At 33.6% G+C, this 14,140-nt stretch overlaps 1 protein-coding gene across 4 annotated transcripts in view; it reads left to right on the forward strand.

Moving 5' to 3' along the window:
- The window catches only part of LOC119636479 (silent chromatin protein ESC1-like), a 32,161-nt gene that overhangs the window by 4,714 nt on the left and 13,307 nt on the right, over positions 1–14,140 (forward strand). For 3 of the 4 annotated variants that reach the window (XM_038031835.1, XM_038031836.1, XM_038031834.1), the window contains exons 2-11: positions 1,231–1,293; positions 5,353–5,513; positions 5,576–5,887; positions 6,011–6,154; positions 6,227–6,321; positions 8,306–8,522; positions 12,552–12,992; positions 13,430–13,576; positions 13,639–13,792; positions 13,854–14,011. In XM_038031835.1, the coding sequence (XP_037887763.1) occupies positions 1,231–1,293; positions 5,353–5,513; positions 5,576–5,887; positions 6,011–6,154; positions 6,227–6,321; positions 8,306–8,522; positions 12,552–12,992; positions 13,430–13,576; positions 13,639–13,792; positions 13,854–14,011 (1,892 nt within the window). Of the gene's footprint in view, positions 1–1,230; positions 1,294–5,352; positions 5,514–5,575; positions 5,888–6,010; positions 6,155–6,226; positions 6,322–8,305; positions 8,523–12,551; positions 12,993–13,079; positions 13,577–13,638; positions 13,793–13,853; positions 14,012–14,140 lie in introns of those variants that run through there. The other variant, XM_038031838.1, reaches the window with a different exon arrangement.

Here is a 14,140-nt window from a genome sequence, read left to right on the forward strand (position 1 = left end):
CCTTGACGATAATGGCATCCCTTGCCTGAATCATTGCACTTTGCGTTGTATCTAAATTTCGTCCCACGGCAGTGTCCAGCAACACTTCCCTGCAAGTGAAACAAAAAAGTTAATATATCCGTGCATTTCAGCATAGAATTCGGTTTATTCTTCAAAGTTCCTGGACACAGTTCGATCGCTTACCTTGACTATTTGAGACGGAAGGAGAAAGAGGTAAAACAGAGAAAAAAGAACAAAAAGAGATATAGAGAGAGAGAGGGAGAGAAAATGCATCTATTAAATTTTGGTAACTTTTTTCTAAGGCGGCCTGAGTTAACTTAAAATCTCAAAATAGCCAATACTCTCTGCTGAACGTTTCCGGCTTTTGCCAGCAAAATTCTACAATTCCATTTTCGTACGTTCTTATTAATCTATGACAGCCATAATAAAGTATAGTAAAAAATCTTTTGACAAAATTTGAAAGCAAATGTTCGCCTACATCTAAAATATGTTAAGCATATCCCAGGTTGTGTAAAAAGCGAAAGTAGTTTTTCTACTTACTAGCAGTTTCAATGTACTTACCGCCTACAAAGTGTACACATACTAATTTCCCTATTCCATTGGTAACATTGAATATATATAAATGTAAATGTAAAAGCTAGAGTAATCTTAGCTTTTAAAGTCTTTTAATATTTCCAGCTTCAATATCGTTTAACTTATTCAAAATGTTAAAGGACGCTGTCACGTGTGAATTGAAATTTATTGCAAGACAATTAAGTTTTTATTATAGAAAACGTTACTTCATTATAACAGTTATGTCGAATCGCCATATAACGTATTTGCCCCTTAAGCTTATGTAAATCTTTCATTAGATCATTATCAAGCTATTCTACATAAAGGCCGAAAAAATTAAAAGTTTTTTTTTTTTGATTTTTATTTTTTTTTTTTTCTTCTTTTAGCCTTTTTGTAAGAAAGAAAATGAAATATTTTCCAGAAACCATTTTATATGTGATTTAGTTATTGACCGGCTTTTGAAGTTAACAGAAGTTTCGTTTGAGCTTAAAGGAAATAAAAATTTTGGTAATATATACTATTAGAAAGGAGGTCATGCGTTGCTGTGTGTGTGTGTGTGTGTGTGTGTTGACTTTTATAACGAACAAATACACTCACGCTAAGGAAATTAGTAATTGTGATAATAAAGAAAAAAAATTAATAAAAAATTCTTCTCCTTTTTATTAAATTTCATTGCAGTATTTTCCATGAATGGACAAATATCAAACGGTCATGATCGGAAACGTAAGCGCGAAGTAGATGGTAAGTTTATTGATTTTTGTTAAATTTTCTTTTACAAAAAAAAAAAAAACCTCTTACGATTATATAAAACTAACTATAAAAAGAAAAAAAAAATCGCAGACTAATTGAAAAATATAGTATAATTGTAGTAAAAAATCGCAATGAATCATCTGTTGTTCATTTGCTGAATATAAGAAGAAGAAGAAAAAGCCTTTTTCAGCGTTTTTTCGAAATCCGTTTTTTCAAAACGGTTTAATAAGTGACCACAGCTTTCATTCTTCTAATTTCATTTTATTTTCAAAATAAGTTTTATTACAGAATTATCGATTACATTTTTTTTTTTTGTCGAAATTTAAGATTTTTTTTATTCAAACACTCGCCAGTTGCACAAAAAACTATTATTTTGAAATGCTTGAAATAGTTCTCCAGTTTAGGGTTTGCGGATTAATTGTTTTCTTTCTTTAAGTTTTGAGCTTGAGCACCAGCTACCTGCTCTTCCGCAGAGCCCCTTAAACTAGAGCTGGCTATTGAGAAAGAGGCTTCGATGTTGCCATTCTTTTTTCATAAAAAAAATAGTTTCTCTTTATGAATAACTTGAGTGTATGCTCGATTACATCCTCTTTCGCGAAAATACAATGCATTACAAATACAATAACTTCCAGGAACATTACTTTCCTACTACCTTTTCTTCCTTTTCTGTGTGCCAGCCAAGCAACAACGGATGATTTGCTTAGTTGAAGAAAAAAAAAGGCTTCAATGCGAATTATTTTTTCTATTATTGTGAAAAAATTTGTCAAACATACACCTTTTTTATGGTATTACTACTTAAGGCTCTGTTGTCACATGTTGCCCATTTCAGACGAACTCACTACTGGATTTTTTGTGCATTTAAATCTTAATCTCTAAATTATGATTATGAATATATTTACCGGGGTTTGCCTTCCATTCGTATTATTTCGACAAGCAGACTGAAAGGCCGACACAATTCAAAATTTATTCAAGTTTCCTTTTTGTTAGTGAATTTCCCTCTTTAGCGGATAGGAGATAATTGAATTTTTGTCACTTATCTCTTATTCGGTTTGCGTGTTAGTAAAAAAAAAATGAATAAAATAAATTTTTATAAGAAAAAAAAAGATGATCGGCATTTGTTAAGTTAATTAGACAAACTTCTTCTCTAAAAGTTTGTACTCTACACTGCTGCACCTTGCTCTATAAGGCCTCGTATTGGTTTTCTCACAAAAAAAGAATTGCATTTTATGACTTAAAATCACAGACTGATGGAGCGTGAAACATGGGAGACTGAAAGTAAGCCTTTATCGATATAGCAGAAATAAATGCTTTCATCGGGCTTCATATCCTCTCCGAATTTTATTCATTTCGGACTTCTGACTAATTTTTTTCTCTAAATAATCCTTTTAAGAGGTTCACATTTCTAATTTTACTTAATCTACTCAGATATTATTTCAGCTTTCTTGTGACTTATGTGTCGGGACCGCAATATGCACTTACAAGCTTAATGCATCTTTTTTCCTTTTCTAGTCTACAATTATGCATACAATTTGATATTTATTAGCAGTAGACAGACAAACATACATAACATATAAATGAACTTTGTACAAACATTATATAAATCTTCTTTGTAACAATTGTTTAAAGGGGTTTTTGCCAGTTTTTTTATATTTTTATTTGATTTCTTTTTTTGATATTATGTCATGAGATTTGTGTTTAATTTCCTATTGATGTTTCAACTTTTCAAAGTCTAGAGCATTTAGTCATGAAACAGCAATTGCTTTAAAAACATTTGAATAGCATTTCCTTATTAAAATTCTTAGTCGGTCACGGCAACCTTCTGTTACATAAAAGCGTTATAATAGTTCTGATAAGCAAATAACTACAAATCTTGTGAAAGAAAGCGTGCATATGCGTGCATAATTTATGTCATAGTATTAACGCTAATAAGACGCAGAAACGCGACGAGAGAAAAGAATATTAAAGTTTTATATTGGAAGTTTTAATTTGAAAATTTTTAATCATACGAAGTTTTAGATAAGTGCAACATCTTTGTATTGAGTCATTATATAAACAATAAACGCACTTTTACTGCGACACCGTCCTGTGAGTGCTGCATCACTTTATAATAATGTCATAGCAAAAAAAGATGTAGAATGGAAGGTGAGAAAATCTTCCGCCTACAAGCGTCATGGAGCTGTGGATCGAAATTTCTAATTTTTTTCTAATTTTCAACGGCAACGAACATGCTGATCGACTATAGAATATTTGGAAAAAAATATGACAGAATTTCACATAATTGATACAACGTTCAAGAAAACCATGGGTCGTTTTACTGTTCGCCTTAGTAAACTCGGTAGAGAATTTTTTGTTTTTTTTGCTAACGATTCTCCTTAACGACTGCTTCGTTGATAGCACTCGAAAGCGTAAGAACGTTTACTCGATGTCGCACGTAAAATGGCTTAACTCCAAAGTAAAGTAGCACTTGATAGCCAAGGAGCGTTTTTTCAGTATCACACATAACGCGCTGTAACTCAGCTCCAAAGTGAAATAGCACTTCGTAGCGTGTGAGTGTTGTTGACATTGCATTTTACCTCAAAAGCAAAATATCATTCGGCAGGATATGAGGGTTAGCTCAATATCGCACCTAAAATGGCTTAACTTCAAAGTAAAATAGCACTCGATAGCCTAAGAACATGCTGTAACTTAGCTCCAAAGTGAATAGCACGCCATAGCGTATGAGTGTTGTTGTTCGATATCGAGCGTAAAACATTGCATTTTAGCTCAAAAACAAAATAGTATTCGGCAGGGTATGAGTGTTTGCTCGATATCGAGCGTAAAAGCGAAACAGCTATCGACGGCCATGTTTAAAAGGAAAACAAAGTGAAGTATTGTTATAAAGGTACATATTCCCCTAATTAATGGACATAGGGAGATTAGTTAATCTCTGAAATTGTAAGCGAAAGTAATCGAGTACCGTAAAACCAAAATGCGATCGTTTCGTTTATATCTTTCATAGCGAACGGTAGCTCTCAACCGTGAGAGCAATAAGCCGGCTTCACGTATCATGGCACATAACAGACGAAAGAATCGAGCTATTGAGAATGCAGTCCATTAAGGAGTGCCCTAAATAAAAAATCGCTTTAGATCTCAGTTTCAGCTTAGCTGGTGTGAAGCATGAATTACACGAAGATGTTACGAACAATTATTTTATATAATAAATTTACATTATATAAATGCACTTCTAATTAATTTTGAACAAATGTTAAAAGTCCCATTGATAAGAATATAAGAAAATATTCATGAATGAATCAAAGCGTTTTTTAACTAATACACAATGCTATCTTTCCCACGTGAATACTGAAAATCCCTTAAAAAAAAATTAATTTTCATACAAAAAAGAAAAAATATAAAAAATTTCCCTAACCCAAAAAATTTTTTTTTTTTTTTTTTTTTTTTTTTTTTTTTTTGGAGAAACACCGGAGGGGGAAAGTGAAAAAAAAAGTGAAAAGACTAATTGACATGAAAGTTAATGAAATAGATGAAGAAATAGTTGTTGTAATGACCTACAATTGAATTCAACACTTCAATATGAAATGTATAAAAAAAAACAAAATTCTTTATTTTTTTTTTGATTATTTTTGATAAATATTTTTATAAAGTAATTTCGAGAGTTTGACTGGAATTTTTCTTCTTCATTAGCTACGCGATAAAAATAGTTGAGCTGTTAGCATGTGAACATGCAAACAATTATTATCTTCCATTTCTTTAGTCGGCTAGAAAGTAAAAGCATACAAACAAAAAAGCAAAAAGGAAAAATGTGTAAAAAAGACTGCGAAAGAACGACTTCGCGTGAAAGTTTATATTATATATTTTATTACTACCAGCTCCAGAGTTTATTCGTTGCTTTAAAAGAAGGCGTTACGAAACTTTAAATTAATTTTCACACTCTTGAGAAGTTTTATTTACTTCCTAGTTCTAGTCACTTGACTATCATTCGTTTCAAAGTCGCTTCATTTCACTTTGATGAAAGTGAAAGTGAAAAGTTTTCATTCATTGTTATCTTTAAAGACTTTTCAGTTAAACTGTCAACGATACGCATATGGATGCACGAAAAGGATATTGGCAAACTGACACGTATACTATGGGCCGGGCAAGGTAATCGTCTTAGGCAACAAGCCAGCACCAATTCGAAGGTTAAACGTTTTCTATCAGCAGTGCCTTATGTTATGGTAAACCGATCAATATATTTGAATGCAAATCTTTTGTTTAACTTCCAATATGAATCATTTAGAATTCCGTTAAAGATGTACATCAAGCTGTTATCGATAATAGTTTGGAAAATTTACAGACCCATTTAGAGCCGCCAGTACCGCCTGCTTTAGTTACTTGCCGGGATGCGAATGGACTGAATTTGATACATAAAGCGGCCGGCTTGGGTCATGCAACAATTTTGGAATATTTAATAGCCACTTGGCCGGATGGTGTCCATGAGATCGATATTACCGGTAAGACACCGTTGCATTGGGCTGCTAGCGCCAAAAATAATATGCGCTGTTACACACTACTCACGCAAGCCGGCTGTGATGAGGAAGTTCTCGACTATGTAAGCACGCAGTTTACGTTTCTCCATCATTGAAATGACAATTTATTCAATTTTATTTTTTTTTTATATATTTTTTTTTTATTATTGTTGATGCCTTCTAAACAAATCTATATAATAAAAAAGAGAATGAAAACACCCACTTATTATCGTCATAAGCCGAACGAAATTGAGCGCGCTTTTCTTACTTATGTACCGGAAGCACCACGTGTCTCACCAGGTATTGCCACTGATTGGGAAGCTCTAAGCGATGATAGTGGGGATGGCAAGGTTACATGAATACCTTTTTTATTGGATATCTTCCATCGATTATTTTACTTATGTGTTGTTTTCTTTTTCTAGAAGCGTGATATTAAAATACCGGAACTAAATGGCTTTGGTCGTCATTCAATCACTGAAAGCAATGAGAATACTTCGGAAGCTGAAGTCACTGAGGGGTAGGTTTGAATACATGGATAGACACTATGGAAATGTAGCTACGCTGTTTAGATCTTAGCGCTCTTAAGAAAGGGCGGCTTTCAACAAAAAGCAATCGTTCTATGAATTTAAACCATTTCCAAGTTTTTAAATAAATTACTCTCCGAAAACGATCTATTACTAACAAGAGGGTGTCTCCTACTTTTTAAGATAAAATTCGAAAAAAAAGCAAAATTGACGTAGGTTCAATAATATTCATAAAGCTGTTAAGATAAATTTTCTACAAGCATCGCTATCGTGCAACAGACACAAGGGTCTTGATGTAAAATAAACCCTATCTCAAGGGTTAGCTTCATGTTGCTCGAACCTCAAAATTTGAATCCGCTATTATTGCGTTCTTTTATAACATTTTTTTATCAACATATTTTTTCCTACTTTTCCTAACTTACCTTCTTTGGCGGTAAATTTTTTCGAGGTTAGATTTGCAAGCCTCCGTGACGCTAGTAGCATGTAGAATTCCACTCTCTTATTAACACGACAAGTTTATGATGCCCGAAGTGACCCATACTGATGCCCAATATTCATATATAATAAAAATGAGTCTGATTGGAAGCAATCCATACAATGGAAGAATTCGAAGTTCATCCTTTATCCTTGAAGAATGGTCAGTTAGGGTTGGCTGTTAGATATTGGCAAAAACTATTATACGATTTAAAAGATCAACCCTCAAAGATTTCAACAAAATTTCCACGAGGAGTGGTGTACATGGTTGTCCGCGTGGTCTAACTGCGTCAACCGATGGTACATGGAGTTGAAAAACGCTAGTTGTCACCTCCAAGTTTGATAAATCACTAAAAGAGAGGAACGCCCATTTAAAGCCTCTCCCTTTCTACGCGGCAGGCACCTGGCAGCCAATGTAACTCCACGCCTAAGCAGAATTCTTTTCAGGAAGCTTGCGAACCCCCGCCACGACCAAACCGTCGAAAAGAACCTTTCCTTTTTTGGACCGGCGCAGTAGATTACTTCGGGGTCTCCAGAAAGAAAAATCCCATTACTGACACTTATTTAGGTCTAGTATGATCTACGATTCGATCGTGCAGACAAGCCTGCAATAGTTAAAAATGATCTGTCTTCCCAGATACATTCGTAAGGAATGTGTCAATGGCTAAGCAAAATTTGTTAAATGTTTATGTTAAAGAAGAGTTTAAGCCTAGAATATGTTCTATTGCCGAATATAATTTGCGATTAAAGGTCTTCACATATGTTAGGGATTGCGTGATGACGCCTTCGCGGGCGACATTGCTTTTGAATTAACAGCATTTCATATTTACTCAGGAAAGGCCCGTCTTAGGAGAGAAACGCTAAGCTCCGATTGTCTTCAAATCAACGATCTATTGAGTACTTTCACAGCTACACCTTTCCGCAAGAGAATATTATGAATTGTTCTATTCAAATTTATTGACCACGGGCTTAATTCTCATAAGAATATGTACAACTTCGCCAAAGTTGTGATAGGGTGCGCGGTTATAACAAACTCTGGGAAGAGTGAATGTCATCAAAACGCCTAAAACACAATCCATGATATATTCTCAAAAAGGAGCGCCTGTTAGCACTGACCACTCTGTTTTAAAAACTATCTAAGCAGGCTTTTTTTTGCTTCTTACTACAATTCAAACTAGAGCGTTCGGAAATCAATAAGCAAAGAAAAATATTTTCGATTTCCGTTGTTCAGATTCTATGATCACTTCCTCTGTGTAAAACTGAAAGAAATTAACAACATTTCCACGCGGAAGGTTCTTGACAGAATTAAAGTTATTTCTGAAAAGTTTGCAGCAAGTACGCACGCATGTTGCTTTGTAAGTGCAGTTAAACTAAAATTTACTTAACAGAGTAAAATATTATCCGAAAGTGTTTTTTTTTCTGAGCGTCCACTTTAAAAATCATATGTCTGTCTATAAATATTATTTTTTTATTTTCTAATTTTTTATTTTTTTTTTTTGAAAGCCTTGAGCAAATATCTGAAGATAATCGGTCCGATAATCCAAACGAGGAAAAGGAAAGTGCGGAAAACGCTAACGATTCAAAAGCTGAAGAACAATCCACTAATGGAAACGCAGAAGATCAGGAAGCGAGCAGTGAAGAAGTAGAAAATACAGCTAAAGAAACCAAAGATCCTGAAGAAGATAATGAAGAGGATAAAGAGAAAGAACAGCAAAGTGAGGTAAGTTCAATTTAGATATCAAAACTTTCTCACCTTTACTTTTTCCTACGCTTAAAATCAACTTTAATTAAATTCTTTAAAAGTTTTGTAAATACAAGAGCTTGGGGCAAAAAATTAGAAGGATTTTTTTTTAGTTTTTATTCTTCTTTAGCGATTTGTAAATACAATAAAAAAATATCTTTTTGAAAGCATTTTCGTTCTATACCATTTTAAGTTCGTATAGCTTGAAAGCTTTAATTTCATTTCCTCTAAAAAGTACGATAAATGAAAGCTTTATTTAACAAGTGATTTTTCAATTAATTGAAATTCAAAAAAAAGTAAGCTATTGTCGGCCTTGATATCTCTTTCTTCTGCTATATGCGTACATCTATACACCTATCTTTGGCTTCAAATATGTTTATTTTCAAGAAATTTTAATAAATACTTTATTAAATTATGCAAAATTTTATAAGTGATTAAATAAAAAGTTAAAGAAAAAAGCAAAACCGAAAGAAATCAGTCGACAATTGTTTACTTTTACAGAAACAGAGCGAAATAATAAATGATTGTATTACTGGAACGGTAATAAAGGATCCCGCCGGCAGTGAACCAGGTGAAACAGATGAGAATGAAGAATATGATGATAATGATGATATTGAAAATGAAACAGAAGTTGTGACTTCAAACGAAGTCGCAGTGGATACACCAGAGAGTGACATCGAACAAGATAAAATAAGCGAAGAGAAAAAAGAAAAGGAAATAGACGATGGAGTTATAGATATAGATACGAAGATCGAAGCTCCTTTACATAAAGAACTTGATCAGAATAGCGATATAGAAGGGGAGGAAAAAAATGAAGACTCTTCTGGGCTAGACGATGCTGACAAAAATGATAGCAATAAAGAGGATGAAGATGAAAATGATGATGAAGCAAAGAGCAGCCGTGATAGTGATCAAGAAATGAAAGACGAGAAACTTATAAACATTGACCAGCTCTCTTTACCGGAAAATGATAAGTTAGATTCTGAAGATAGCGAACATAGCTCAGAAGACGATTTGAAGGATCATGAAAATCAAAAGACTGAGGAAGACGAAAATAATAATACGAAAGATGCGGAAATGTCTGAAGAAGAGCAGCGAGAATGTAATGGGCTAGAATACAAAACGGACGATGATAAGGCAGAAGAAAATGGGACAAATAAAAATGAAAACGGAATGAAAATAAAAGAGTTTGTTCAGGAAATTGAAACAAACCATGACATGCAAATTGATGAAGCTACAAGTTGTATCAAGAAAGCTGAAAATGCATTGAAGAGGGCTCTGAGCGCTGACAAATCTGACACTGAACAAATAGACCAGAGCGATGTTGATGCAGAAGATGATAGCAAGGAGGTGATTATAGTGAATTCTGAAAATAATTTATCGGTACACGATAAAGCTGAATTGAATGAGAAAAACTATAAAGATCATTTCAATATGAAAAGCAACAATGAAAGCGAAAACGAAAACGAAAGCGAAAGCGAAGACGATGAGGTACAATATGGAAAACTTTAAATATGAATGGAATAATACATCGTAGAAATAAGTTTTGCACTCTCTTACATACTTAATGGATAAATTCATCATTTGTATCTTTTTGAAATCTGTGTGTATGTGCAAGAAGAGAAGTACTTTCATTACTATCTTAAAAATGTTGATTTTTACTAAAGTTTTCCTTACATATTTATACATATTTATCTTTACTAATATAATATAATAAAATTGCAGTAAAACTTCAAGTTTGTTTTAAATTTTTGCATGGGTGTTAAGATCGCAACTCTCTAATCTCTCTCTCACTCTCTCTCTCTCTCTCTCTCTCTCTCTCTCCCTCTCTCTGTGGTAAATTTTCAACAATTTCACATTCGATTAAGGATTTCTTAAGACTTTTATGTGGAATTTTATATTGTAATTGTATTTGCTGTTGTCTGAAAATCTATTTACATATATTTTATTCGTTAACTATAACACCTACATACACAACGTGTAGTTAAATTCAGGTGAATACATTATCTGTACATATCTAAACGACATCTAAGCATGCAATAAATTTAGTTATTTATCGAATAGCGTCAGTTGCAGTTGTTTGATAAAATTGAAAAGCCATGTAATACTTACCAGCCTATGCAATGTGTTGACTTGAAGGTCAAATATTTGTTCTTTTTTTTTTCGCAAGTTTAATTAAAGTGCGGTTAAGTAGGTTTAAAGTTGTTTTCTTTTTCTTTTTTTTCTTTTTGGAAAAACTGAAATTCAACTAAAACTCATCAGAGAATGCTTTCTGAATGTTTTATAGGAGCTTTTTGATTACCCACCAAGCTTACGATGTTTTTCTATTCTCTGCTTGAATTAATTTTTTGGCTTTCGTACTTTCACATCTTTAAAGAATTTATAGACAGAAGGACAGTCGAAAAAGTTTTAAAACAAACAGCAAAAATTTTTGCCCAGGAAGCAATTTTCTTGGGGATCATTTAAAAATGGGAAAATTGGATGACGGATCAATTAAAGACGGGAGTCTTCTTTTATCGTATAGAAGGTACACTCAAAAAAAAAACGTTTTTCCGTGGCTAACGGTTTCAAGCAAAAGTTATGGAGAGAGCTCGCTTATATAGGAACAGCTAGATGGTCTTCATCCTACTTTCGTTAAATTGGTTGACATTATCTTCATTTATCAGCTTTACAAGCGCAGACGACGAGTATACTAATTATTTCCTTCCATATATTTTGCCTCTTCTTTGGAATGTTGTTTAAGATTTCCAGACATTTAATCAAAGCGAGATTTTAAATTGATTCGGTTACACCTGCGAATGGATTCACCCATTTATCTATCTGGCAAGATCTTGTGTTGATTTAATCAGGCGCACCTGTCGATTCATCCATTTATCTATCTGCTCGTTGCGTTGCCTATCTGCCCACTTACCTGCGTTGGAACCCTTGAAACACTAAGTTTAGATAGAATGCTTGAAGTATCAAAATTGTCAAGATTGGATCTAAAAATGGATATGATCAGTTCAGAAAAGCATTTCGCAAATACTGAAAAATTTTAAAATATTAAAACTTGTCTAATATTTTGTTTTATTTATCTCGATGGCTTAAAAACCTCCTCTTTGTAGGAATTTTATATAAATATCTTAAGTAGTGATTATTCAAAATTCGCTTTTAGACACACATAACTCTACACCTTCATGTTACGAGGTGTCTAAATTTTATAAATTTATTATTTATTTAATACTTTAACAAGAAAATTTCATCGTACCAAAACTATTTAGGCCCCACGTTGAGTGGACGATTGGACACTTCTAGTGTAACTAGTTTTATATACATAAATATTGTCACTTTTGTGTAATGTGAAATATACAAATAGTCAAAAAAGTCAAAAGATTTCACTTTCTATCTGGCAAACGCTCCACGCTTGGTTACGCTCAAGAAATACACGAGCAGAAACCCGTATGGACAGAGGTGGACGATCGAAATTTTCTTGCCCGACGGGCGGATGTTGTGCTCTGAACTATTTTACATCCCGCCCTACCTATTGTCTCCTTCAGCCCTTGTGCTTTTTGTGTGGGAGACTCTGATGATCTATGCTCTGCACCATGATTTTTCTTTAGCTTCGATTTCATTCAGATTGTGGAATTGTCTGCTATCGTCAGCTATGTATAGAGATCTGTCTTCGCCAGAGAGCACATTCATTCGTACATGACTCAAATTCATTAATGTATTTCATGGATTCTTATTCATCGTAGTGGCTATCCTTTCTCTGAAAGTTCTTGAACTACCACCAAATGATCAAAGGATCATAAATAAAAAACAAAAAAAAAAAAAAAATTAGGAAATTTCAAAGAAGCCATTAAGACCAACCAAGCTTGCTTTTTAGACAAATTTTTTTTTTTTTGTTTTTATTGATAACATTGTAAAAATTAATAAACGAGTAGTGTACACAAAATGTTTCATTGATAGTAAACAATAATCGTACTTTAGTATTATATTACAAACAATATCTAAAATATATCTTCTTAGGAAACAAACAATAATAATAATAATAGTGATGACAGAGAAAACGGGAAAGAACTCATAGAAAATAACGAATCTACGGACAAAGAAACTGAATTAAACGATCATCATAGTAATCAAGATGATGAACAGATGACTAATGGAAATGGAGAAGACAACGTTGCTGAAGAAGAAGCTGCTGAGGAAAAAGCTGTTGAAGAAGAAGCTGATGCGGAAAATGCTACTGAAGAAGAAGCTGCTGCGGAAAAAGCGGCTGTAGATGAAGTTGCTGAGGAAGAGGTCGTTGAATACGGAGACAATGAAAAGTCTCTTCAACGCTCTACGCTTGAGAGTGCAGAAAGAGACGCAGCTGTAACGCCATCGCTTGCTATTGAAGGCTTCGTGGCAGGTGCTTCTGAGGATAATACAGTTCAGTCACAAACCGCTGCTATTGATCATAATGAAAAAGTATAACTTTTCAATTGTTGTTTTTCGTTTGTTTTTTTTTTTTTTTCATTGCATTTTTTTTTTTTTTTGTTTTTCAAATTAACTCAGTCAACAGATAATGAAGCAATAGTGATATTTAAAATTTTAGTTTCATATGAGTTCTAGGAAAAAAATGTATTAATTTTTCTTTCACAAACATCGACACCTTGAACACCATTCAACACGATTTAAATTTTGAATGTCTTTAAGCACTTTTCCAAAACACATAAACACAAACCTTTTCACTTATGTTGATTGTTCTTATATAATTTTTTTCCTTATATTTTTTGTTGTCGGTCTTATATGTGTGAGTGAGTTAAATTTTTGTTAATGACAACTAAAAAAAAAAGAAAAAAAAAGAAAAGAAGAAAAGAAAACACAAAAACCTAATTGGCTTAAAAACATCTACACATCAAAAGGAACTGCAACTGCAACAGATTGTAGCGGCTGGTGACATGGAGAAATTAGCTGAGATAGTTTTGAACGGTGACGGTGAGAAGCTATCAAATTTGGAGGCTACAGAACCCGAAGTACAAGCCTTTCTCAATAACGTGCCTAATTATATGGTGAATTGAATATGTGTGCACGCTTTCTTGATTTTATTATCTCATTTCTTCCTTGTCTTTAGAATAAAATTCAAAGAGTCCATAAAGCGGCCCGCAACGGCAGCTTATTGTCTTTACAACAGGCTTTGGATCGTCGAAAATTTGCTATTTCTCGTGATAATATTTCACCAAACGGTGCCACACCCTTACATGTTGCTACGCTTTTCGGTCATAGTGGTAAGATCGCGTGTGCCCTCCTCCATGCTCTCGTAACCCACTGTGTTTTTCTCACTTTTAGATATCCTGCGATATTTGGCGTCTCGTTTCCCCGAAACTACCTCAGCCACGGATTTTGACGAACGTACACCTTTGCATTATGCCGCTGTCATCAACGATAATGGTCACTTTTATAATCTTCTTCTGAAATTGGGTGCTAATCCTAAAATTGAAGATAAGGTAAGTAAGCTCATTAAGGAGATCATGTAGGTGCTACGGATGTGCATATATACTGCATGTAAGTTTTTAATTGTTATTAGTTAAGTGAATTCAGGTGATTTTTAAATCAACCGATCGTTCCAATCTCGA

Source organism: Glossina fuscipes, unplaced genomic scaffold (assembly GCF_014805625.2).
Source record: "Glossina fuscipes isolate IAEA_lab_2018 unplaced genomic scaffold, Yale_Gfus_2 28, whole genome shotgun sequence".
Classification (NCBI taxonomy): Eukaryota; Metazoa; Arthropoda; class Insecta; order Diptera; family Glossinidae; genus Glossina; species Glossina fuscipes.